Below are 26,303 nucleotides of genomic sequence, written 5' to 3' on the forward strand. Positions count from 1 at the left end.
TGAAATAAGATAATACCAGTTTGGACACAGCTGGTGTTGGCTATGACAGTGCCACCACTAATGAGAAAAAGGGGCAGCCCTCTGTTGACCTCCAGAAGGAAGGAATACAGTGGTTCTATTTTAGGCACAAGATGTATTTTTAAAAACTTTTGCTTGTTATTACAGAAATTTACACATACAGATATAAAGCATAAAAAATAGTTTGATGTATCCATCCCCTAGATTTAACAATGTATAACATTTTCTATTTTTCTATTTTGCATCTATTTTTAAATTAATACATTTAATTTTTTTAAAAGATTTCTGTTTCTCTATTTATTTATTTATTTATTTGACACACACAGAGAGGGGGAGTGCACGAGCAGGGGCAGTGGCAGGGAGAGAGAAAGGCAGGCTCCCTGCAAAGCAGGATCCAGGACCCTAGGATCATGATGTGAGCCGAAGGCAGATGCTGAACCCAATGAGCCACCTAGGGGCCCCTCATTAAGGTATTTTGAAGGCAATATCCTTCTAAACCAATCCTATGCCTCTCTTTAAAAAAAAAAAAGACATTTTCCAACACTACCATAATCTTATTATTGCAACTAACCAAATGCATTTTCAAGTATCAGCTGCTACCATCCATAGTCATCCCTCCCCAGTGGACACAGCTTATTTGTTAAAAACCCAAGGTCCAGGGACAGACGCCCACATCGCAGTTCATTGTGAGGCTACCTCCTATGCCTCTGGGCAGTCACCTTTCCTCTCATTCCCTCCCGTTGACGCAAGGAAGCCAGGGCTGTTGAGATCCTATTTTCTAGATTTGTCTGCCCATCTTCTCATGATCTCATCTTTCACGCTTCCCCTACATTCCTGGGTTTCTCCTGTGAACTGGCAGTTAGGCCATTAGGGGTGAGACCAGATTCAGGTTAAACTTTTTGGGCGAGAACTTTCTTTTTGGTGCCGTGGACTTCTCATCACCCCTAGCAGGAGCCCGTCATTCTGCTTGTCCCACTGCTTTGCTGCTAAGGGTGGTCACCGAACCAAGGTGGTGACAGCGTGATGTCTTCCATGGTAAAGCTACTTGTTTCCTCTTTGTATTTAGCAAGTGATCTGAGGGCAGATCTTTGGTGAACATGAGACTTTCCAGTCCCCTGTAACCTTTCAGGGAATGGTTTCAGCCTCCATGGATAACTCTTGCCCACAATGGTTTTTTCATTAGTGGTTTCAAAATAGTGATTTTTTTTTCTATCATCCTTTTAGCATTATCAGCAGGTGTTTTTCTGTGCAAAGGGCTTTCCCTCATCAACTGGGCTGCTTTCATGCTGCAAAGGCATGGTAAGCAAGGCCTTGATGCGGTTGTCACTTTTGAAAGTAATGAATGAGCTACGGTGTTGTTCTGATATTATTATGGAATCGTGGATATTTATATGTTCATGGTGTCAAGAAATCCATTAATTTTTTTAATGTGGTAAAAATATACATAACAAAGTTTATGATTGCAACCATTTTAAGTGCACAGCTCAGTGGTGTGACACACACTTACACTGTGGTCCAGCCATGCTCATCATCCGTCTCTAGAACTTTCCATCTCTCCTGAACTGAAACTCTGACCCAGGAAACACTGACTCCACACCCCCTGCCCCACCTCTGGCTCCCACCATGTCCTCTCTCTCTCTCTCTCTGTGGAGAGGACTCCTCTAGGGACCTTCTGTGAGGGGAATCAGGTGGGATTTGTCCTTCTGTGTCTGGCTTATTTCACTGAGCATAACGTCCTCCATGTTTTAAGACTAAATCATATTTCATTGCATGGATGGATCCCATTTTGCTTGTCCATTCAACTGCTGATTGACATCTGGGTTGTTTCCCCGTTATTCTTCCCAATTCTTAAAGGGTTGTGCTTGATTTAGGGGGAGCCCTGGAATATAGTTTTGAAAACCCCCAACAGTTCAAAATTTAACTTAAAGAGAATTTCCCAGATGAGTAAGGGGGCGGTGGTTGAGTTCCTGAAGCTTTTCCTTGCAACAACTGTAGCTGGAAGGTTTTTCACTGCAAGCTTCCTTTAGAGACAAAAGGCTAACCCGCCAATTTTTGTCCCTTTACTGGGGACAGTGGTTCTGAAATTTGATTAAGTTTCACTATCGTCCGCAGGGCTAGTATGGCCATCCCTCTGGGTGCAGGTTGTGCACCCAGAGTTTCTGATTCCGTAAATCAAGGGAGATTAGAATTTGCATTTTGAATAAAGTTCCCAGGAGATGCCGAACCTGCTGGCTCAAGGACCACTTAGAACTACTGATCCACTTACATCCGGTTATAGGATTAAAAAAAAAAAAAAAGTTGTACTCACATCAAAGTTGCTCCTTATTTTCTCAGCAGGTCCTTCATTTCTTCCCCCCAGCACGCCCAGCCCTAGATCAAAAGGTAGGGTATTACTATGACAGCGTCTGGCCTTTTTCAGAGTCTTATGTGGAATTATGTTCATTCCAAAGTTACTGATTTCCTGATGTTCTTCAGTACAAAATAGCACCCTGATTACCTAAAGAATACTTGGCCGACACTTAAAAGTGAAGGCGGGGTAGGAGGGGGCAAGAAAACCTCCAAGCAAACCAAAAGCCCTAGTTTAATATAAGAAGAAGTCTAAAATAACTGCACAAAGGCGCCTGGGTGGCTCAGTTGGTTAAGTGTCTGCCTTCATCTCAAATCATGATCCTGGATGGAGCCCTGAGTCAGGCTCCCTGCTCAGCGGGGGGCCTGCTTCTCCCTCTCCTCCCTGCTTGTGCTCTCAGTCACTATCTCAGCCTCTCTCAAATAAACAAATAAAATCTCTAAAGAATAAAATTAAGCATACGAGTCCCCAAGTTGCAGGCAGAAGTCCCATTGTCTGAGAGACAAGTGGCTTGCAAGATCCTAAAAAAGATGGAGCGGTATGTCTCTGTCTCATCCAAACACAGTTTACAAATTGTGAAATTATATGATCACGGGTAAATTAAAAGGTTTTAGAGGGGTTAGGGGAATGATCAATTTCATGGATGAAATGAGGCTTTCTTGATCATTTTAATGCAGAAGATTTCAAATGTGTATCATCGAAGTCAGTGTGAACTAAGACTACAAGGTACTGAGCGTCCCCATTTCACAGATGTGCAAACTGAGACTCAGACAGAGAGGCTAGTCGACCAGGCTTTCCCTGATGCAGATCCAGCATTGGAAAATTAATTTCTCGCTCCAGAGCCCGGAGCCCATCCCAGGACACGGTAGCAACCCGTGGCCAGGAAACAAAAGTGTTCCTAGAGCACCCTCCCCGGGCCTCGAACCGACGCCTCAGCTGGACCAGGTTAGGCTCAGGCCCCCGGGAAGCTGCGGCCACGAGGCAGCGCCCCCTGCGGGCCGCAGTGCGCAGGCGCGGCACGCCCGTCCCGCCCCCGCCCCCCTCCACGTGCGGCGCACACCTCGCGCTCCCCTCCGCCGGGCTCGCCTCGCGCCTCCCTCCCTCCCTCCCACCGCCCCTCCGGTTCGGGCTTCCCATTGGCTGGGGGCTTCGTCCCTCCGACCGCAGCCCGGCAGGCCCCCGCCAGGCAGGAAGTCCCGCCCCAGGAGCGGCCGTCCGCGCTGCAGATTAGCCCAGGCGGCTGTCAGTCGGGGCGGCAGGCCAGAGTCGGCGGCGGGGGCCCGCGGTCGGTGCGCGACCCGGACTGGCGGTGGTTTCCGGTTCCGCGGGGCTGGCGGGCGGGCGGGCAGCCGGGAGCGGCGGCGGCGGCGGCGGCGCCCGACAGACAATGAGGGCGGCGGGGCGGCGCTGAGCGGCGGCGGCGGCGAGCGACGCGGGGCCCGGGGGCGGGGCGGGGCGCCAGCCATGGACAATCAGGTGAGGAGCGGCCGCGCCGCCCCGGCGCAGCCCGCCGCCCGCCGGGTCCCCTCCCTCCCTCCCACGATCCGCCCGCCCGGCCCTCCTCGGTCCCGGCCTCCCCGCCCACGCTCAGCTCCCGCCCGCCCCGCTTTGTGCTCGCCCGCCGCTCCCCCGGCCTTTATGTGGGGCGGGGGCGCCCCTCCCCCATCCGCGACCCCGGCCCGGCCAGAGCCCCTCGGACTTCTCTGGGGGTCCGGACCTGGCCCAGCGCAGAGCCCCCTGAGACGGCCCCCCAAACCGCAGCCCGGCCCAGACCCCCCGGGATGCCCCCCGGTGATCCCAGTCCAGCCCAGAGCCTCTGGGACGCTCCTCGGTACCCCGGCCCCGGGGCCACAGCCTCCGCTGGCGGCTCAGACTCCCCCGGGACTCCCCCTGAGACTTCAGCCCAGCCCAGCACCCTGTGGGACGCTCCTCGGGCCCCGGAACCAGCCCAGAGCCCCCACAGGTGGCCCAGAAGCCCCTGAGATGCCCTTTGGGACCCCAGTGCGGCCCAGAGCCGCTTGGATCCCAGCCCACTCCAGAGTCCCCGCAGGCACCCCTGGGGACTCCAGCCCCGGCCAGAGAGTCCCACAGCTGGCCCGGGACCCTTCAGATTGTCAGATCTGGGCCATACCACCCTTCTGTGGGTCCGGGGCCTGACTCCTTTTTTCTCCGGACCCTCGGCCCTGAGTCCCTTCAAACTCCCTGAGCCCGCAGCCTACTGCTGCTTCTTCCTTATACCGAGTGCTGGGGTTTGAATCCCCCCACACCTCCCGGAATCCCCGGGACCTTGGTGCGGCCTCCTGCTTCCTCAAACCTAGGCCCACCTGAAGCCTCCTTAGCCCTCATTCTCTCCAGGACCGAGCTTTCTCTCCCTCTTGATCTGGCCACTCTGCCTTAGCCTAGGTGACCGTTTTCCCTTGAACTCTGGCTGGGGCCTGGGTGTTTCCCACAATGACCCAGGCCTGCGTTGAGCTCACCCCCTCAGCCCGATCACTTTGGACTCGGGCTTGCTTCCTCAGAGGCTTTGACACCCCCAACCCCCCAACCCTTGATTCCTCAGCTCCCTCTGGTCTCAGGCCCCGTCAGTCCCTCGGTCCCTAGAGCCTGACGGGCTCTCTTTCACCTTCAGACCTTTCTCTTGGACCAGGCCCAGGGGCATTTTCTGCTCTGACCTGGAGCCCCCTAGCCTGTCAGACCCCAGATGGCTCGCCCCCCTCAGCGTGGGTCCTCTGTGCCTCTGCAACCCTGATTGACACTTCCCCACACTTCCCCCCCAGTCCAGATCTCAGTCTGCCTTTTTCACCCTCAGCTGGCTTCCCTTTGCGGACCCCAGTTCCCCAGCCCCCCTGTACGTCTCTCCTTGCATTCAGGGTCTCCCACTTCCTCCCAACATCCCCAAGCCTGATGTTTTGTCTTTCAGCCACTCTCCTCTCCCCACAGCACACCCCATATCCCTTCCTTCCCCAGCATCTTAGAGCCTTGCTCCAAACTCAGAGTGGTTCCCCAACCTCCATAAACTCTCCCCATGGCCCCTTTCCCTCCGTCTGGAAACCCGGAGTCAACTCTGTCAGTTTAAGTAAACCTGAGGCCTTTCCGGCCCTGGTCCTGCCTTCACCAGCTCTGCACGTCTTCTTCCCAGTGCCCACGCCCCTCCCTCTCAAGCCCAGGACCCGTGTGGCCCCCAACATGGGGTCCTTTATTTCTTCATCCGTGCCCACCGCCCCTGGGCTTCCAGGGGCACGAGGCCAGGAAGGGCGGTGGTGTGGGGCTCTGGGGGCGGCCGCTGAAATTTGCAGTTGGTGAGGGCAGGTTGGGGCGTCCCTGGCTGCTGGCGCCACTGAGGCGGCTCTGTCTGGTAAGGTGCTGTGTGGCGGTGAAGTTTCAGGGGCCCGTCCCGGTCACCTGTGGTGGTGCAGGATCACTGTGGCCTTTCTCTTGAGAGGTGGGGTAGAGTTTAGAGCTGTTGAATGGTGGATTTCTGTAGCGTGGTGTGAGTTCACTTCTCTTAAAGGTACTGAGTTTGTTGCTTCCGGCCTGTGCTAAGTTAGAAAACAAAAGAGAATATACCTTCCGTGTCCATTTTCAATGAAGGCCTCCCCCCCCTACCCCCCCGTGGGAAAGTCTTGTTGGGTACCACGCAGGCATAGAATGTGACTCCCTCCTGTCGCCCCACTTGCTAGTCCCCCGGGAGATATCTTCGGCCCAGATGTGTCCATTACCCCATGATTTGCCAGGCCCTGGCTGTCTGGGTTGCTGTCATTTATGTAAGTGGAATGGTGGGGATAAGTGCCATTCTTGGCCGTGACAGAGGGAGAGAACAGTCCTGCTTGAGTGGACTGGTGATCACACTTGGGCTAGGAGAGAGATCGCCACTGCCCAGTGGGCAGCCGCTAGCACCTGTGGCCGTTGACATTCATGTGCATGAGAATGAAAAAGTCAGTTTCTCAGTGGCACCAGCCACATTTAAGTGCCCATTAACCACCACTCCTGAGCTGTTGGCTGCCTTCATAGGCAGCTCAGAGACACAATAGTTCCATCATGGCAGAAAGTTCCACGGGCCAGTGCTTGTCTAGATCCTTACAGAAGTATTTGCAAGTGAAACTGATCCCAAAGGAAAGTAAGTGGCACTTTGTAGTCTGATTCTTTATTCCTGGCTGCATTTCTGCCACTCTGTGAGAGGCCTGGGAGCTCTGTCCCTTCCTGACAGAGGTGGCACTCCCTGGGAAGACAGGAGGGAGTGGTGTCCTTTACCCAAGTGGGCAAGTTGGCACTGACTGTTCCAGAATGACTTGAGTGCATGGAAAATGCTTTGAATTCACCAGAATCTTGGCTTTCGCTTTCTCCCTTGAGATGCCCCAGACCTGTAAATGCCTCAGCCTGATGGGAAACAACAGGACTTTCCCCTAAGGGCCCCTTGCCCCACTTGCTTTGGGAAGGTTTCATTCTCTTTACTTCCCTGCCATATTCTCTAGAACTTTTCAGACTCCGCTAAGAAGGGGGATTCTGCATTTTACTCTGGGCTCCCAACTTCTCAACATTGAAATCCTTTCCCCATGGCCAGAAAATGTCTTTTCTGTTTCCCTTTTCCCTGACTTTAACTCATCTGCTTGATTTCCTTAACCCTCAGTCCAGACCTACAGGTCCATTGTCTGTGGTGTTTGTGTTTTGGGGGGTCACGTCTGGGAGACATGGAGGGTGTGGAAGGGTGGGCACGGGTGAAGGCGGAGCAGATGGCGAGAACATGGAGAAACGAGGCTGGAGACCGCGTCTCTAGGCACAGAGGTGGCCTAGGCTGCTAGGGGTGATGTCAGCACCTGAGCGGTCCTGTTCTCTGTAGGACCAGGGAGCCCTCCCTTCACAGAAGCACTGAGCCTGTCACCTGAGGGGGGCAGCCAGCCCACTGAATCACACAGTTGAAATGACGCTTGCTGATTCTCCCAAGTTCACATGTGAGATACACTACTGTTGACAATCCTCTGTTCCAGAGAGGTTTGTTTCTGACAGTGATGGCCCAGTTTATAGAGATGGAAATGGAGGCTCAGGAGGGTCCCACGAGGAGTCAGGACCAGGTGGGATTCCTAGGTGACTGTGTCCCTTTTCCCAGACCTTGGAGAGAAACGCTCAGATTTGCACAGAGCACTGTCTTCAGGGTGACAGGATTCTCCCTGACCCAGCTCTCAGACTGTCACTGGGCAGTTGACCTGCTGAATGGTCTGTCCTAAAGTTAGTACGTTATATAGTTTTTGAGGTAGGAACCAGAATCGTCTTTACCTTTATAACCATCATAATTCCTTTCTTTCCCTTTTTCCGCCCTTAAGATTGATTTATGTTAGAGAGCGAGAGCATGAGAGTGAGCGAGCTGGTGGGGAGGGGCAGAGGGAGAGAAAACCTCAAGCAGACTCCCCGCACAGCGGAGCCTGATGCAGGGCTTGATCCCACGACTCTGAGATCATGAGCTGAGCCGAGAACAAGAGCTGGATGCTGAACCCACATCCCCATATCCGTCACAGTTTCTAACTCAAAGTTTTGCACTTTGCTTTGCCAACTGTTGGTTGAATAAAAGTAACTAGGAATCAGTCACTTTGTATCCAGGCCCACCTGGCGTGCGGTCAGAAGCCTTGATCAGGGTTGTACTCCTGCAGAGCACGCTGCTTTCTGGAGAACTTTGTGGCCAGCCGGTGCACCGTCCCCGCGGCTGCGGGCGTGAGAGTTGGGACACGTGTGTAGCATAAACCCTGTCCCAGCCTTCCTGGCTGGCTGGCAACGCTCAGTCCTCCTGGGAATTTGCAGACTAAGGACTGGGGGTGTCATTGCGTCTCCCCATGGTCTGCGCACTTATCCTTAGTTTCCAGGGAGATAGTCACCGAGCCCCTTCTTGTCCCTTTGTCATTAGCCTTATGCCCTGGGCCAAAGGGATGAGGCCAGATGAAGAGCCCGGGTACTGCCGCCTTCGCCCCTCCCAGTCCCCGCCGTGTGTCACGGGGTAGAAGACCAGAGCCTCATGCAGGGGTTGTGAGAGCTCCTTTGGCTCTTTCCCCACCTCTGGGAGGGCAGTCTTCAGCTTGAGAGGATTGTCACTGAGGGATCCCCATCATGTTCCCATCTTCCTTGTGTTCTGATCCTGGTGGCTGCTCTTAAGCCCCCCCCCCCCCCCAGCTGGGTCTGGGGGGAGAAGTTTCTGCCAAGAGTGTTTCCTCCGGTCTGGTGCTGCTGTCGCACTGTGGGGCCAGCACCTTCTCACGCCTCCGTAGCTGGGGACCTGCAGCAGCCGTGCCAGCAGCCGTGCCAGCCCCAGCTGGACTTGGCACGGTCAGTCTAGGCCAATGAGGGGAGAAGGCTCTTCGGTGTTCTCTCCTTCTGGGAGGGGAGGGAATTGTTGCATCTGAGGGAATTGGATCCGGTCGCCAAACTCCAGGCATAATTATACCACTCAGTAAAGTATGCAATCCCCGAGGAAAGGGCGTCTGTTGAAGAGAACTCCCACAAGGAAATCAGGGGAAATCTTACAGTTAAACTTATTAAAGACCTGCCTTTGGGGGCCCAGGCTGAGGGCAGGGTCCATCGGACGCAGGAAGAATCCAGTGAGGAAAGGCCTTTGAAGCAGCGGAGCTGTTGGAGGGAGGCTGGCCTACTCTGCCGGGCGCTGGCCATGTGAGTCCACGTTTGGGGGGGATCTGTACTGTCCAGTGAGCAAGCGCCCTCTGGGGTCTGTTTGCCTGGCCTGCAGGGCGTGGGATTACCACCCTTGGATTCTAGTGGATCTGAAGAGAGCAGTGCCCGGCCAAGGCCTTCAGCCCAAATCTCACACCCCATCGCCCTCCGTGCCCCACAGTTGCTCCATCTCCATCTGAGGGCATAGAAGTGGCACAGTAAACTCTTCCCAGGCAGGCCCAGAATGTTCCCCTTTGTTCCCAGCTTTTGGAGCAGGGAGTGGGTGCCAAAGAGGTTCCCAAGGTTCTGGGACATGGCAGGCACCGAGGCCGGGTCCCTCAGGCTCCTTCCGGCCGCCCACTTGGAGGTTGCACGGGGTGTCTGTGAGCAGTGGGCGGGACAGGCGGGAGGCATTCCTTCCAAGACGCCTGAGAGCTTAACCTGACTGGCAGGTGACCTCTTTATGAAGCTCGGCGCCCTTCCTGGGGAACGAGCTAACTGATTCACTTCAGTTCTTTGGCTCTGCTGCAGGGGGAAGGAGTCCAGGTTGGGAGGGGGGGTTGCTGGGCAGAACCCTTGAAGGTGGAATTGGCTGAGTTGCACTAAGAAGATATCATGACTTGACAAGCCAGGATGACTGGGGCAGGCTCAGTTTCTCGCCTCTCTCCAGTTCAGGGAGCTTGAATGTCTTCCGCAGTCGGCGACTTCTTTTCTAAGACAGTGGCTCAGAATCTGAGTGACGCTACCATCTTTATTTCTTGGAAGAGTCCAGCATTCGGGGGTGGTGGTGGGAGCAGTCCCCTCCTTAGCGCACCAGCGGCCGCTGTCGTCGGCCCCTGGAGGGTGGGGGGTGTCCAGGCTGGGTTGGCGCCAGCCCCGGGGGCATAGATGCTGCCCGGGCAGAGCGCTGGGCATGGTGTGCCAGCGCAGCGATCGCCCAGCGCCGCTTCTCAACCTTCCTGTTTACTTTGGCCTGTGGAGCGGGTGTTTTGGCGCTTCATTCTCCGTTTCTGATGGAACTGTGGTCTTCCATTCTTTCACAATAACTGCCCTGCCCCTGGTGTGCCCTGGGTAGGAGCCCCAGCCGACCAGAGCTGCTGAGAAGGCAGCCGGGCAGACTCTGGGGAGACCTCTCCATCCGGAGGAGCTTAACTCCGAAAAACTGAAAGTCAGAGTCATTTGCGGGTGTGTGGTCACAATCCTGCGTTTTTAGTCCACCTGTAACCCCCCAGCAGGCCAGGGAATGTCTCCCGATTTCTCCGGGGGAGGCCAGGTGGGCGAGAAAGGCAGAGTTTCTGTCCTGTGTGTGAGGGCGTGGGGGGTTGCCGCCCACTCGGGGTAACATAAATACGGTTCGGGCTCGTTTCCGTGGAACGTGGCCTGTGTGCGGTGCTCTGTAGGTGGATGCCTGTGGTGGATTTGAGCATTACTTGTTTATCCAGACGTTTGCTCCCTCGTCTGTAGCTTTTGGTGTGGTGTTTCCCCCTGGAGTGTCCCCTGTCGGCTGTCCTCCTCCCCCGCACCCCTGTCGCCTCTTGGCATCAGCACTGTCCCCCTGCCCTGGGTCTTGGGGCTGAACTTCCCGTCTCGCCTCCTTCCACTCTTTCTTGTTTTTTAATGTTTATGTATTTATTTATTATTTATATCATCCGTCCCCCAAGTGGGGGACTCGAACTCACAGCTCCTGCATCAAGAGCCTCGCGCTCTCCCGACTGAGCCACTCAGGCACAATCTGTCCACTCGTGAGTCCTGCCAGTTCTCCCATTTCAGACTCGTCTAAATCTTTTCTAGCCACTCCCTCTGGTTGCCTCCTAGCAGGCTTGTTGTTTGTCGGTCTGTCCTTTTCTGCCTTCAGCCTAAACTGTACACAATTGCCGGGGAATTTTGACTCAGATAGTGTTTCCTTGCATCCATCATTTGCTTATAGTTGGCTTTCATTTCCGCTGTGGGGAATCTGAATGCTCCATTCCGATCCCCACCTGTCCCTCCAGTGGCCCCGGGACCTAGAGAGCCCGTGCTTTCTCCCCTGTGGAGCCCCACAGTGATTGATCCCGGGCTGGGGTCCTTCTATTCTGTGGTTTACCGTTGGCTGGCTAAGTGCGCGGAGCCTCCCACTAGCCTTTCCAGGCGCTGGGACCCACCCGGTCCTTATCAGTGCCCTTATTGGTTCTTCCCTCTTGGAAAGCACCACTTAGAATTTGCTGCCCTAGGAAGGCTCTCCAGTTTACATTTTCCCTCGTATTAACTGATGCCTCGTGTATAGTGATTCGAAGCTGGAAGTAAAAGGACAAGCTAGATGTGGTTCCTGAGGAGGCAGCAGTGAGCAGCCACGGAGCAGGGGGGTGGGGGGTGGGCATGAGTGCGTGCCATGGGGGGGTTGTACCCAGACTGCCGCAGAGCCTCCAAGGCAAGCCACCAGCTTGGGGATGGCTCATGTGCTTGGGTGTGTGTGCGTGCACGCGTGCCCGCTCAACCCAGAAAACCTACATGTGGATGGCAAGACACACTCTGACTTCAAAAAGCTTAAAAAGTGAGAAACGATGAGCATCTTGGACTTGAGGAGACACACAGGCGGGAGACGGGAGGTGTGCTGAGGCGTTCGGACTTTATTCTAAGGGAGTGGGGAGCCATGGAAAGCTGAACCGGTGGAGCGATGGGCTGTGTGTGTCCTGCTTTCCTGGCAGTGACCCAGAGCACAGGGACAGAGGGAGGACCCGATTGTGGGGATCTTCTCTCTGGTGCGGGGAAGGGGGTGGGAATTGCATAAGGTCAGCTGGGGAGAAAGGGGGTCCAGAGTACAGAGCAGGAGGTATCTGGTGGGTGGTGGGCGGCAGCGGGGACCGTGGTTCCCTGGAGGGGGGGGTTGCTGAGGAAGTGTGAGTTGCACGGCACCCAGCACCGAGCTCTTGGCTGTCTCAGCGCTTGGGAACACGTGTCCACTTGGCCTCTGCTTTCTTTGTAACATTCTTGCATTGGATACTAGGTGTCGGGCTGTATCCATGAAGAGCCTGGGGAGGACCTTCCGAGCAGAGTGGGTGTTTACTGTGGGCTCCCTGTAGGTGTTTTTGGCCTGCCCAGGCGTAAACGCCTTGTGGCTTGGTGTTCAGTGGGGTGGAACTGACATGAGCTACGTCACACTTCGGGCGCAGTGTCACACACGTGCGTGAGGAAGGGAGCCTGGCTGCTGGGGCTGCGGGTCCGCCTGGGACCCGTCCCCCCGCTGGCTTCATCCTGGGCCCTCCCTTCTCGCTGTGTACCACCATTCTGCCCTTAAAACAGAAAGCGTGTGTCTGTGTGGACTCAGGTGACCCCAAGGGTCTCTTTCCCCACAGGCCTCCCATGGGATGGAGGAGAGGGAACGCTTTCATCAAGGAGCTTGGGTGACCTGACTGACTAGCGAGGGCAGAGGGCAGAGGGGTTCAGGGAGCAGGCCCTTGGGGGACATACCTGTGCTTGAATCCGGGCCCTGCTCCCTCGCCGAGGACAGTGGGCTGCTCAGCAGCCCAACTGTTTCCTGTTTCCTCATCTGAGGAATGAAGGAACTGCGCTGTGGGTCACACTGGGAGATGTATTCTGAGAGCTCGTGGTGAGGGTTCCAGCTCTGGACAGGGAGCCGCCCCCGAGAGTCAGACGTCAGAGCAGAGCCAACAGATTGTGAGCCGATGAGCTCCAGCAGTGACAGATGCTGAGAACATAGGATGTGACACAGCGTGACGGGGGTGGTGGTGGGTGCTTTCAGATCGGGTGGCTGGGGGTGGGGGGGGGTCTTCCCAGAGGAGGTGACACTCAAGCCGAGACTTCAGTGACAGAAATGAGCCAGCCGTGGAAGAGCCTAGGGAAAGAGCACCTGAGGCAGAGGGTGCCGAGGGTGCCGAGGTCCCGAGGTCCCGAGATAGGAGTGAGCAGGGCTTGCTGGAGGCACCCGGGCCGGTCGTCCGGCTGGGCGGAGGATGAGGGTGAGGACAGGAGGAAACAGAGGGCCTCCAGTGGGCAGGCTGGGGAGAGAGGGCCTGACCAGCCGGTCACACCGTGTCCGGTCCACTGTAAGTACAGGGAGGCTCTTTGAGCTCTTGTGGGTTGAGACTCCCGTGGCTTGAGAGTCTTGTCTCTTCCTGTGGCCAGCGCCGAGGGCGACGGGGTGTGATGGCTTGCAGTTCCCTGCTTTGGGCTTTTCACTGACCCGTGCTGGCCTCTCTCTCCCTCCAGTGCACTGTCCAGGTCAAGTTAGAGCTGGGACACCGTGCCCAACTGCGCAAGAAGCCCACCACGGAGGGGTTCACCCACGATTGGATGGTGTTTGTCCGTGGCCCCGAGCAATGTGAAATCCAGCACTTCGTGGAGAAAGTGGTCTTCCGGCTGCACGACAGCTTCCCCAAGCCCAAGCGCGGTGAGTGCCTCCGGCCTCGGCGGGGCAGCCCCGCGGGGACCGAGTGGTGGGACGTAACCCGTGTGTCTTCCTCCTTGAAAGTCTTGTTTCCTCCCTCTCCCCGGGAGCAGCGGGGCCCGCGTGCTGAGCTGCTGACTCGCACCCGTGTCCGTGCTGGAGGGAAGGTACCCAGCCGGGATGCGGCCCTTCGCAGACCCTCAGATACAGCGGCTTTCCTCCCTCTGCTCCACTTCTTCCCCTGATGAGTTCGCTGTAGGGAAAACCCAAAGGAGGTGGGGACTGTGTCTGGTGTCACTGTTTAGACTTGGGCTCCCAGAAGCATCCAGAGCACGTAGCCCGTGGCCAGGGGGTGGGGAGGCTGACTTCCTCCCACCTGGTGAGTAATCAGGAAATTGCTTATTGGGCCTACTTTTGAGGATGAGAGATGCCATTTTAAGAATTCGTGATATTTGGGGCAAAAAGCATAAAGGGCTCTCATGTCCCCGCAGTCCTGTTCAGTGTGCTCTCCCTCCCTGCTCCCCCCTCAGACTGCTGCTGGGCAGAAGGAGGGGCCTCATGCGTGTACTCGGCGCAGGTCCCAATGGCCTGTGGCCCAGCGGTCTGACGGGGCAGAGAGGTGGGAGCTCACCCAGCTTACGGGGGTCACAGAGCACTCCCTGGGGAATTTGGGATGAAGTTGGTGACTGTCTCCTTAGCTCTGTGGGGGCCGGTGCCACGTCTGTTTTCCTCGCCATGGAGTCCCCCGGGTGAAGCGCAACACGTCACGGGTCCAGTAATTAACTTCTTGAACGGGGGTGTTGATAAAGGAGAGAAGGACTTTTTTGCTGGAGAAGGACTTCAGGGCAGGGAGAGCCGCTGCTGAGCCCTCCACCCCCAGTGCTGGGGAGAGGGGGCTGCGCGGGCGCAAGCGAGGATGGCCTCAGGCAGGAGCAGGAGCAGGAGCAGGAGCAGGAGCACGGTGTGGAAATCCCTGGGGGCTGGGGCCTGTGCCAGCCAGCGACTTGTGGTCTAGTGGGGAAGTGACGTCTCTTGCTCATGCAGAAAGTTCTGGTTCACAAGGGAAGGCAACTGGAGATTCCTAGCGCCGTGGTAGCCGTTTTGTTCTGGTTTCCTTCATGGGTCGTCAGCCATTCCTTTCCCTCGTTTCTCCTCTCCTGGGTCCTCACCCGTCTCCTTTTCCTCCTTTGCTTCCTGAGCGTCCGGAGGAGAACAGCTCTGCTTACTACGCCAGCAGGTGTCTGGCAGCACCGTCAGGAGTTAGAGCCGCAGTGCTTCCCGGCAACTCCCTGCTCAGCTCTTCCACGGGCGGGGTCCCTGTGCAGTCTCCCCGCAGCGCCCTGACCCATGCGAGACAGCCTCAGGAGGGCCCCGGGAGCGGCCTGTGCTTTAAAGCAGGGTCTGCGCACTGGCCTGGGGCTGGGGGAGCGCCCCTGCTTGTTCCCGGCTCCCGCACGCCCCTTGATCCCGGTGGGCCTGCTCTGTCTGCGCTGCCCTCTGGGACTGGGCCCTCTGCGCCTCCTTAGGCAGTTTCCTCTCCAGTGCTTTGCCGTCACCCTCCCCCGTCTGCTCCCCTCCTGTCTGGGCTGGCCCCGGCAGGATGCTTCCATCTACCTTTAAGCTGTTCATTTCATCTTTGTGTTCCCCCGCACCCCCTGCCCTGGGCACCCGAAGTGACACGAATGGCAGTCTCCGGTTCCCATGCGCTTGCTCTGTGCTGTGCTTGTGGCAGCCTTGCTGTGTGGGGCCCCCCAGAATCCCTGCAGGCAGATGTGCTCACTGGGGTTCAGAGAGGCCCTGTAGCCCGCGGCGGTCACGTGGAGGTGGCACCTGCTACGTTCCAGGTACCTAGGAAACGGGGTGACGAGTGGGGCGCGCTCTCTGAACGCGTCAGCTCGGGGGCAGAGGTGGGATCCGTGGCTGCGGCGTGCCGGGGGTGAGGTCTGTCTGTGAGCACGGACGCCCGAGCCCGGGGAGCCGCTGCCCGGAAAGTGGCCCGTCGTGACCACGGTGATGTTGACCAAACCTCATTGTGCCGGCTGTCAGCGAGCCATGGATCAGGTTAGAGAGAGTGAGCTTCGCACGGGGCACTCTGAGATTACACTTGGTATACTTAAAAAGTGTTTTTTCAATCAAATGCATACTCCTAACAGACCCAACAGAAGCGTGTGGGGCAGGAGGTCTCCCTTTGTGTCTCACACTGGCCGTGCTGCCCCAGGGCACTCGAGCCCTTTGTGGATTTCTCCTTCCCGAACATCATAAAGCAGTCGAAGCAAATTTGCTACGTCTCGATTTTCCAAATTAAAACGGTGTTTTTAACTTACCAGCTCTATCCTAAACTCCGGCCCTTCTCCAGCATCTCCTCTAACGTTTTGTAGGTAAGTGATTCGTTTTCAGTGGTTGTCTTTGTGACTTTGAACAAGGAGGCCGAGCTGCTGGCCTTCTGGGTCCTCCGCATCCTTGGAGGCAGACCTCTCGCTACCGGGTCTAACTCAAGGTTTCGGTGCCCAGCCACCCACATGCTGCATGCTTTGTAGACTTTTTCTGTGTTTTTGCTTTTGTTTTCATTTCTTTCCCTCCTTAGGCCCCTTTAACAAATTATAAGTGTTACTTACCTTGTTCTTCCTTCCTCCCCTGCCTATGGGGGGAGAGATTTATGTCTTGCCGTATGCAGTTTGCTGCTGTAACCCTAACGCTGAAAGGATACAGTAGGGGCTTACTAAATATTTATTGAGTAAATGAATAGGGACAGCCCTGTCAACCTTTGTCTGTGCTTTCTGACTTTCCACCTGGGAAGAGAAAGACCTGAGAACGCCCGTCTTTCCTTGAACCTTCTTGGAGGCTGCCCTTCTGCTCTCATATTAGGGGATAATTCTAGAAGTTGGAAACCAACTGTTCTGTTGATTCTGTACCTTGTTAGGCACTGGTCATTGCCAGGATTTCATTTATCCTCTGAACTCCCGGCCACCCAAAGGACAATGCTCAAGGTTGTGTCAAGGTCAGATGGGTCCTTTTTATCATTCTTGGTTAAAATTTCACCCTGTTTACTTTGCTTCCTGTTTGGACATAACTTTGAATAATTTGCTTATACCCTCTTTTCCCCCTTGTGTTGTTCTTCAACATCCAAAGCGCTTTGCTTTTTTCACATCCTCTTGATCATTTCCTTTATTTGGTGGAGTCTCCCCGCCCACCACGACCCCCGATATTTCATTCTGGTTCTCCGTATCTTCCTTCTCTAATTAGGACTGGCAGCTGTCAAGGCCACCTCCTAGCCGTTACCCTGGGCCTTTATTGCTCTCCTGTGGGGGATCTATTTATTACCCTGTGTTTTGGCTTGTTGCTTTACTGGAGTCCTTTCCAAAGTAATGTCCCAAGAGACTAATTCCTGAAGCAGTTTCTGAAGAGAGGCACGTGGGACGTAAGCTCTGACTTCTGTGCACTGGAAAGCGCCACTTACCCTGTGTCACACTTGACTGATAGTCTGGTTGGGTATAATACTTCCGTGGGAGACCGCAGTCTCGGAGCCCCTTTAATACTGCTTCATCGTCTTCAGGGACTCCAGTGCTCGTTCTGATGCTGCTGGCGAGGCTGCCTTGCACGTTTCTCTGCTTTCCTCTAGGAGCACTTAGGTGCCTTCTATAGTGTTGTTTCTGGGGTCTTTCTGTTGTTCTTTTTGTTGTTAATGTGGGGTATTTGGTGTCTTTTTTTTTTTTAAGATTTTATTTATTTATTATACAGAGATCACAAGTAGGCAGAGAGGCAGACAGGGAGAGAGGGAGAAGCAGGCTCCCTGCTGAGCAGAGATCTCGATGTGGGGCTCAATCCCAGGACCCCGAGACTATGACCCGAGCCAAAGGCAGAGGCCCCCAGCCCACTGCGCCACCCAGGCGCCCCTGGTGTCTTTCATTTTTAACTTCTTTGACAATTTCTATTTTTTTCCCCCCTCCCCCCCCCCCCCCCCCCGCCCGGGATGCTGCTTTACTCCTGTATGCGTCTTTTCACGTGTAGAACAGAAACAATTGTATCCGTCTCACAAGGTTGTCCTGAGGATTAAGCGTGTTAATATGTATCAAGTGTTAGGAACAGTGCCTGGCACGCAGTAGGTTCCCTATAAATATTAGGTGCTGTTACTGTTTGATCTGAAGTGTTTCTTTATATCTCACTCTTAAAAATGTGTCTTTTTCCCCTGCGTCTTGGCACGTTTCCTCCACTCCAATTTCTAGTCTTCGCATTGAGATATAAAATTTAAGTGCTCTATTTGTAACATCTGAAAGCCCTTTCCTACTCTCCAGCGGTCCTTTTTAAAGTATTTTGTTTCTATTTGTTGGGCAGATCTTGGATCTGAGGACATTGGCTCTAGTTTGTTGTTCTCCCCAAGTTCTCATGTGGTCTCCAAATGATTCCTGTTTCTTTCTTACTTTCTTTTCTTTTCTTTTTTTTTTTTAAAGAGTTTATTTAGTTGAGAGAGAGAGAGAGAGCAAGAGAGAACACAAGCAGGGGGAGGGAAGGAGGGAGAACAGGCTCATCGCTGGGCAGAGAGCCCCATGTGGGGCTCGATCCCAGGACTCTGGCATCACGACCTGAGCCAAAGGCAGATGCTTAACCCACAGAGCCCCCCAGGCGTCCCTGAATTATTCCAGTTTCTCTGGGTTCTTTCCTCTGGGTGGGAACTCTCACTGAGAGTGCTCTGTAAGGCAGAGTGGACTTTGTTGACCTGCAGGCTTCTGATTGGGGAGTGGAGCCCCCAACTGCAAGATGAGGAAATGACCCCCTGTGGTGGAAGGCGGGTCACCGTGGCTGGATCTGGGAACTGAGGCCAGGCTGGCCGGGGGGAGGCCAGTCACAACAGAGCACATTACAACCCCCTCGAGGGGCTTGAAGTTGGTCCTGAGGGCAGTGGGGAGCCACCAGGGCCGCGGTCTGGTTCACAGTTCAGAATGTCATCATAACTGCCTGTGCAGAAGATTCCCAGGAGTGAGCCCGAGACAGAAGGGCCAGCGACATGCTGGGTGGCACCCCATGCGAGCGGCAGGGTGGCGGGGCAGTGGTGCATTCCAGAGTGTTTTGGAGGCAGATGTGGTAGTGCTTGGTGATGGGTGAGCTTGGGAGACGGAGGATTGGGGTGACCTTGGGTCCTTGGGTGGGAGGTGGGCAGCCTGAGTCCTGAGCTGTGGGGTGCTGGGGAAGGGGGGTAAGGAAACACTTGCATTTCCCACCCGGCCCCCTCGGGCAGGTGTCGGAGAAGCAGAAGGAGACTGCCTGGCGCAGAGGTTTGCTGCTTACCTCACCCAGGCTACCTGGGCTTACTACCTGGTGGCCCAGCCTGTTGTCCTGGAGGCAGGGTTGCTCCTTACTCCTGGGTGGGCTGACCGACAGACCGAGGGGGCACACAGCCCTGTAAGCCAGGCCAGACAGAGGCGCCCTCCTGGCCTCCACCGTCACTCCAGCGCCTGACTCTGCCAGCCGCAGACAGTGGCAGAGCGAATGGATGGACGTAGTCGCCGCCGCACTTGGCAGTGATGGTCACGCAGAGAGAGTCTGCTGTCAGGTGACAGTGTTTGGGGAGCTCAACAGAGGCCGCAGGGGCCACTGCTGGCCTCCAGGGGGCTGTGCTCTGTGCTGTGGCCTGTCGTGGAGCTGTTTGGGAGCCCCCTCCCCGACACCTGGTGGGGGGTCAGTCCAGTTGAGTAAGCCGCATTCACCAGCAGTGGGCAAGGTCCTGCACCCTGGAAGTGTCCCTGGGGCTGGCCACAGGGCCTGGCTCCTAGAGTGCCCAGTGAGCACACTGCTGGGGAGGTGGACTTCGAAGGGAACAGGCTCTTCGGCAGGGCAGGGGGGGAATGGCATGGGGGATTCTAGGTCGTGGCTCCTGGAGCCAAGGCCAGCTCCCCTGCAGCTCATACCCGCTCTGGTCTGTGAGGTCCGAGGAGCTCCTGAAGCCTGAGCCGCAAGCCCGTCTCCTGCTCCCCAGGGGTTTGCAGACTGGGGTCCCATGCAAGGCATTCTGGCTAGCCCTGCCTCTGGGGGTCCCTAGTTCTTCCAGACCTACCCTGTTGGCCAGTTTTACTGGGGTAAATGAGAGTCATGACATATTTGACATAATGATATTGGAGATGTTTGAGAGCTGAAGATTTTTGTTAAAAGAAAAAAACTTATACCATTTTAATGGAAAAAAAAAAACCAAACCCTTTTCATTATGTTCCATGCACTGTTTTCCAGCAGTTTCTGGCTCACTTAAGAATCACCTGACTGGTGCAGACGTGTGCATAATGGTTTTTCACAATCGGCAGGGTGTTTTCCAGTCTCCCACTAGAGTTTGCCTCTGGAGAGGGAGGGGTGGGGACCCAGGGGAGCTGACCTGTACTGTTCTAATTTTTCTTAAAAGCGGGAAGACGGTCTTCTCATGGCAGCATACATGTCAAAACATTGAGGTTCATTCTGGAGAGTGTGGTTGCTGGAGGTCATTTTACTTGTACTTCGCTGTTCTTTTTGGTTTCACCTTTTCTTCCCCCCAACTCTGGGGTTAACGAGTCTCTATTCGGTCACTTGGGAATGCCTTTGGGAGGCGCTAAAATGGAACCCAGGGTCCTCCCAGCGAAGACCCGCCGTCACCATCTCCCGTCTCTCCCTGCGTCTGTGACACTGGCGCCCCGCTGGGCCTCCGTTAGCGTGTTAGAGTGAGCAGCAGCAGGCGGCGGGTACGGCCCTCCCTGCCGGGGACACTGGGGCCCCGCGGGGTCTGGCACCTCACCTCACTGCCCCAATTCAGGTGAGCTCGTGCAGGCCGTGGCCGACCGTGGCCGCTCTGACCTCGCTCGTCTCCCGCCCTTCCTGCATCCCTCGGCCGCCCTCCTGCTCACTCCTGTGCCTTGTGATGCTTTGAATTCCGTGGGATTCGACACCCCCGGGGGAGCTGGCCTCCAGAAAAGCTGCAGTTCCTCCAGGTCAGCTGCGGGCTTGCTGTTGCTGGCGGCTTGGGCCTTTGAGTGTGCGGCGAGCTGATGATGCATTTTCCCTTTCTTTTTAGTGTGCAAGGAGCCCCCTTACAAAGTGGAGGAGTCGGGTTACGCGGGCTTCATCATGCCCATCGAGGTGTACTTCAAAAACAAGGTAGGATCCCGGGGCAGCCGCGAGAAGGACACGCCGTTCCCAGAGGAGGAGGTGGAGCCGGGGCTGCACGTGGGTGGAGTGTTGGGGTCCGTCGGAGCAGACATCCCAGTTAGGGCGCCGGCGCACAAAGCGGGGCATCCGTCTCATGTGGAAGCTGGGGACTGGGGAACCGGCCCATGGGGCGGTGGGTGGGGTTGCACCTGGACGCGGCCTGCTCGGGGAGCAGCCGGGCCACATCCCCGTTCGGTTGCCCTGCAGGTGTGTGTGGGCCCTGCGTCAGCAGTGACGTGCCATGTCAGGGCCAGATTCCATGGGTGGTCTTAGGGGTTTAGTCACCGGTCGTGTGGCCAAATGCGGAAGTTGCGTAGACGTCCACAGTAGGCGAGCGGCTGGATGTGTTTACAGTGCGTCTGTACAGAGTCTTCGATGACCCAGTGCGGTGGGGGGGTTAATTCTGGTTGCAAAAAAGCAAGCTTAGGTATATTATCCATAGAGAAAAAGAGGTTCATCAGACATGTTAAAAGGGTAAGCTGGGGGTAGGGTTATAAGGGATTTTTTGTTTAATTTTCTTCCATGTGTGTTTTTTAAACACCGTGACTGTATATATTTGTGTATATTGTTCTGTTCCGTCCGGGCTGCTGTACCTAGATTCCACAGACTGGGTGGCTTACGAACAAGAGAGTCCATGATCAGGGTGACCACTGGGTCAGGGAGGGCCCTCTCCCGGTCACAGACTCCTTGCTGTGCCCTCACATGAAGGGAGAGGCGGCCATGCGTGGGGTCTCTTACAAGAACATGCATCCCATTTGTGAGGGCTCCAGCCCCAGGACTTAATCACCTTCTGAGATCCCACCTCCTCTGCCCAACCCTTCGGGGGTTAGGACTTCACAGAGGAATTTGGGGGGGGACACATTTGGACCCTAGCATTTTTTTTTTCTTTTTAAAGCCCAGCGATTAAGATTAGAAAAGCCTTCCTGCTTCTCACAGGCGCCACCTTGAGGCCGTGGTGAGCTTTCCTGGCTCAGAGGTGTGCTTTCCCCCAAGCCGCGCTGACCTTGGCTCCTTCTCAGGAAGGAGCTCTCCCTGGGAGGCTGGCAGGTGCCACTGCTTGCCTTATGAGTCCCTTGGTTAGTCCTCTCTTCCGCACGCCACCAGGCACCGAGGGCCTCGGGGAATGGTGCTCAGCTGTGCCAACCCGCTGGGAGCCGAGTGCCACTTCAGCGGCTAGGACTTGGTGGGATTTGGCGGTGGGCCCCCCTGGGCCCAGGTCACAGAAGCCTGGGTCATCCCAAGGCTTTCGGGGATCAAGACCCGCGAGGCCTTGGGGTAGCTGCTCTCGAGAGAAGAGGCCAGCCCGTGTGTGCGCGGGCCGGGGCTCCCTGTCTCTTTGGCAAGGGCTGAGTGGGGGAGATGCAGGGGAGAGGCCGCCCTGCTGGGGCTGGGCCTGTAGCAGGCGGCGGGGCAGTCTTCCTGGACCCTACCAGGGTCCAGGAGCATGGAGAGGGGGCGGGGACTGTGGAGGTGGGCCGGATGCTGGGTGAGTCTCTGGGCAGGGCTCCCTGGCCTTTCCGTTCCCTGGGGGCAGCCTGGGGTGGGGAGCGTGCTAATAGCCTGCTGACGGCTGGGGAGACTGAGTCCATCCGCAGAAAGCCTTTGGTATTCGTGTGCACCAGTGTTCTGAGGGGCGGCTGGTGTGGGAGTCCTCTGGTCACCTGAGCTCGTCTCTGGGTGAACTAGATTGATTCCTTTGAGATTCAGAAGCAGTTTGGGGTCCCCCAGGCCAGCAAGGCTTTTGTGTTTTCTGAGATCTTTCTGCTCTCTGGTCCCTGACACTGGTGGGAGCTGCGTTTGCTGCCCCCTGGGCAGTGCTGGTGCCCGCCCTGCTTCCCGGTGTTCCCCGAAGGGCGTGCAGGGAGGCTAGGGCTTTGCCTGGGGAGGGGTCCTGCACAGAGGCTGCGCTTTGCTGCGTCGGTGCCACTGGTTCTTGGAGCTCTTGCTCCTGCCCCAGGACCTTTGCTGCTCTCCAGGTTTTCTCTCGAAACACTGGCAAGAAGCGGGAGTGTTTGGTGCTTATGCCTTAGCTGGCCCCGTTCCTGTGGCGGCTTCTGCAGCCTCTGCTCGTGGTTCTTTCTGCCCGGGCCTCTCCCACTGGGAGGGGGTGCTCCGTATCATGTACCCCAGAGAAGGCACAGTGCTCTGGCCGCTGGGAGGGGTCTCAGGGACCGTCCAGACCCTGTTCCAGCTTCTTGGCCGTGAGCCAAATGGAGCCTTCGGGCGACTACCCCTCTGGAGGAGGGGTGGTGCTCAGTGTTGAGCAGGGAGGCAGCAGTGGCTCCGGCCCTCACTGCCTCACCCCTCCTGGTCCCTGGAGCTCGCTGCTGGAAGCCCCACCCCAGCTCGAGGGCCGCTCTCGGTTTTCCCTGGGAGCTGCAGGAGCCCATGGGCGCCCCCGTAAGGACTGCTGGATCGGGGTCGCCAATTACAGCACGACACAGAAGCATTTTTTTTTCTTTCTTCCTTTTTTCAGCTTCACTGAGGTGTAACTGACAAAATGATAGGCCATTGAAGATGCACCACGTGGTGGTTTGGCCGACGTGCCTGTTTGTAAGAGGATTTTCCCATCGAGTTAGAACTGACACATCCATCACCTCACACCCCCCCCCTTTTTTTTTTCCTTTTGGAGAACATTTAAGTTCTCTCAGCAGATTTCAGTTAGTGGTCGTGTCATCAGCTAGTCCCGTGTTGCACATCAGATCCTCAGGCCTTACTCCATCTTACGACTGATTGTTTGCACCCTCTTACCAAGCCTCCCCACCTCTCCTGCCCCCCAGCCCGATAACTACTCTCTTCTCTCTGTTTCTAGGATTTTCTTATTGTTTTAGGTTCCACCCACAAGTGATGCTACGTGGTGTATCTGTCTCTGTCTGGCTTTATTTCACATAGCGTAATCTCTCCTAGGTTCATCTACGAAGGATTTTCTTCTTCGGAATCCCAGTCGGTTGGGATTTCCCAAGCTCATAGAATATTCCACTGTGTGTGCAGACACACGTCCACACACTGGCCACATTTTCTTGATCCACTCATCCACCAACGGACCCATCAGGGGCTCACTGCAGAGGCATTTTTTTCTGGTTTTGAAGCTGGTGCCAGGCCCCCATGTCTCCAAGCCCCTCGAGGCACTGGGGACTCTGAGGCCCGAAGAGGGTGTCTCCTCCTCCAGCTTGCACGGTGGGTTGGCAGCAAGCCGACACAGCCCAGTGTTGTCTCCCGCCTGGCACGTCTGCTGCTTGGGATTGTGAGTGGTGAAGTTCACTTCCGAACGGCGGCAAATCATTTCAGTGATTAGGAACACTTGTCCTGGAGACGATCTGCTCCTCTCCCCTTTTATGTTTTGGTCCGTGGAAGAACTGCCCGCTGGAGTGTCCCTCCGGCTGAGTTGTTACCCTGTGTTTACAGACTCTCAGGCCACGTATCTGAGGGCAGCCCTTGGAGGGAGAGTCAAGCACCTGCCCTTTGCTCTCCCCTGGCTTGGCAGGTGGCTTTGTGGAACCAGCTGTATGTTGGAGGATGTTGGGCAGGGCGTGGTTGTGCTGTTTGCTCAGCGCCGCCCCCCAGCCTTGTGTGGTGGGGGAGATGGAGGCCCATCATATGCGGAAGTCCCAGGTGTTACAAAACCTGGATAGAGCGGGTGCAACTTGCCCAGCCCCTTAGGATCCTCAGGAAAGGTCTCCACCGTGAACCACGGTGAACCACGGTGGAGACCGGCTGCGTCTTGTAATGCTCCCCCTGAACCTTGCATTGGGACTTCCTGTACTAAGCTTCCAAGGTTCTACCCCTCTGTTCTCCCCCTTGTGGGGAACAGAGGGAATTCTGGGTGACCCTTTGGCCACAGGATGCGTCCTTCCTGCACACAGCGCCCTCACCTACACTGGGGCATCCAGGAAGCAGAGGGTGTCCTCAGTCCTGGTGTGCTCTTCCGGGATCCTTGGGCTTTCGTACTGGGAGTGAGCCGGTGTGCATGTGTCTTGCAAGAGTGCGGCGGGACCCCTGGGCTCCTGGAGCCTCTCTGTTCCCAGTTCCTCTGCCAGACCCTGTGTGGCGCCACTTCCCCAGGTGACCCTTTAGGGGGCGCACGTGTGCAGCTTACTGCCCTGGTGTGTCCAGCCGGCCAACCCCCATGGCTTGTAGTTCAAGTTAAAAGAGTTTTTTTCTAGTCTGGTTTCTCGAGGTGCAGTTTACTTACACTATGATCCTTTCATTTTAGGTATCATAGGCTTTTAAAATTTTGACTCATGCTTTCATTTGAAATCTGTTGGTATGAAGCTGGTTTTTTTCTGCTAAAGGAAAAAAAAGGTCCTGTTCCCAAGTGTAGACTTGTCTCACCAATTCCTGCCGAGGCCCGTGTGCCTGGGGCAGGAGTGCCGCTGTGAGCTGGTTCTCAGAACTGCAGCACGTTCTTGCTTCGGACCGAAAACTGGCCGCCTCTGTTCCTGGAGGTGGTTTTGCCCCCAGAGCTCTCAAGGATGCCCCTAAACTGGGAAAACCTGGGAAGCAAGGCCCACCGTGGGAAGGGCCCGGGCTGCAAGTCCAGTCGCAGGTCCTGTGGGGGCTGTGCACTGGGCCGGTGCTCTGCGGACGAGGCCTGGAGGAAGGTGATCCCCCCAGTTGGATGAAGGAGCTCCTGGCCACCCAGGCACTTAGTGAAGGCCACTCGGCCACGGACAGAGCTGGGATTGGAGCCAGCAGAGCCCCTGAGTGCAGGCGCCCACCTGTTCCCTGAACACCCAGGGCGTCCGCTGCTCACGGATCCTGGCGTTTGCTTACATCTGGGTGACAGGGACAGTCGTAGGCATCGTGCTCTGCAGCTGCCTCATGTGGGTCCCTGCTTCCGAAGGTGTGTAGAGATCAGACAGTTGTGGGGAGTAACACCAGTTTACCGCCAGAGGAGCTCCTACAGGCTTGGGGTACTGTTCGGAGCAGGGCCGCTGTGAGTGGGTCTGCTGGCAGCTTTTCTGCCCTGGCGAAGACAGGGTCGCCTTTGGTTACTCTGCAGCTGTAGCTGGGCTAAGTTGATCTTTGAGATAGGAAGGGAGTGGGCGCCTTCCTGCCCTGGGCCTCAGTTTCTCTGTCCGCTCCGTGGGGCTCCTAGTGGTGCCTGCCTTCCAGGGCTGGTCAGAAGAGTCAGAGAGGGGACAAGCACAGCCCGGACCGGGTGTTTTGGGGAGAGCATGTGGTTACTGGGGCCGTTGAGATGGCGGCCTCCCCTGCTGGTTCCTCTGCGTCAGGAAGGTGAGCCGAGAAAGCGGCCTCCGCGGGGCTGGAGAGGGCAGCATTCCAGAGATGGAGGGAGATGCCATTCGGCCTTTCTGCTGAGCGGGGAGGATCTATGCCCACAGCAAAAATAAGCGCTTTCTCAAGCAAAGGAGGTTTTCTTGGGTCAGCCTGAGGGATTTTCAGTCACTCTTGACCCCAAATGCAGACGGCGGCGTCTGTGAAATGAAGGAATTCTGCTTCCGTGTTGTTTGGCAGTGGTGCACACGTGAGGCCGCATTCTGTTGGACAGATAAAGCTCTCCTTTCCCCCAGGGGAACAAACGCGGGGGGGGGGGGCTTCGTCCTACTTCAGGAGCTGTGCGTGTGCACTGTTGAGCATTCTTACTGAGACCACTTCTGGCCGCTAACGAGAGGTGTCCTTTCTGAGAACACTTGTCTAGCTCTGACTCCGTAGCTCTGGCTGGGGGTCCTGTAGGCGAGTCAGTCCTGACACCGTCTGCTCCGAACTAGTCCAGGCCCC

At 56.0% G+C, this 26,303-nt stretch overlaps 1 protein-coding gene across 2 annotated transcripts in view; it reads left to right on the forward strand.

Annotated features, from left to right (window-relative positions):
- The first annotated feature begins 3,606 nt into the window (after positions 1–3,606).
- MLLT1 (MLLT1 super elongation complex subunit) overlaps positions 3,607–26,303 on the forward strand; it is a 62,760-nt gene continuing 40,063 nt past the window's right edge. For both annotated transcript variants that reach the window (XM_045085688.1, XM_045085696.1), the window contains exons 1-3: positions 3,607–3,841; positions 13,223–13,403; positions 20,428–20,510. In XM_045085688.1, the coding sequence (XP_044941623.1) occupies positions 3,830–3,841; positions 13,223–13,403; positions 20,428–20,510 (276 nt within the window). In that variant the 5' untranslated portion in view covers positions 3,607–3,829. The remainder of the gene's footprint in view (positions 3,842–13,222; positions 13,404–20,427; positions 20,511–26,303) is intronic.

This window comes from Mustela putorius, unplaced genomic scaffold (assembly GCF_011764305.1).
Source record: "Mustela putorius furo isolate JIRA1106 unplaced genomic scaffold, ASM1176430v1.1 tig00000095_pilon_pilon_pilon, whole genome shotgun sequence".
NCBI classification, from domain to species: Eukaryota; Metazoa; Chordata; class Mammalia; order Carnivora; family Mustelidae; genus Mustela; species Mustela putorius.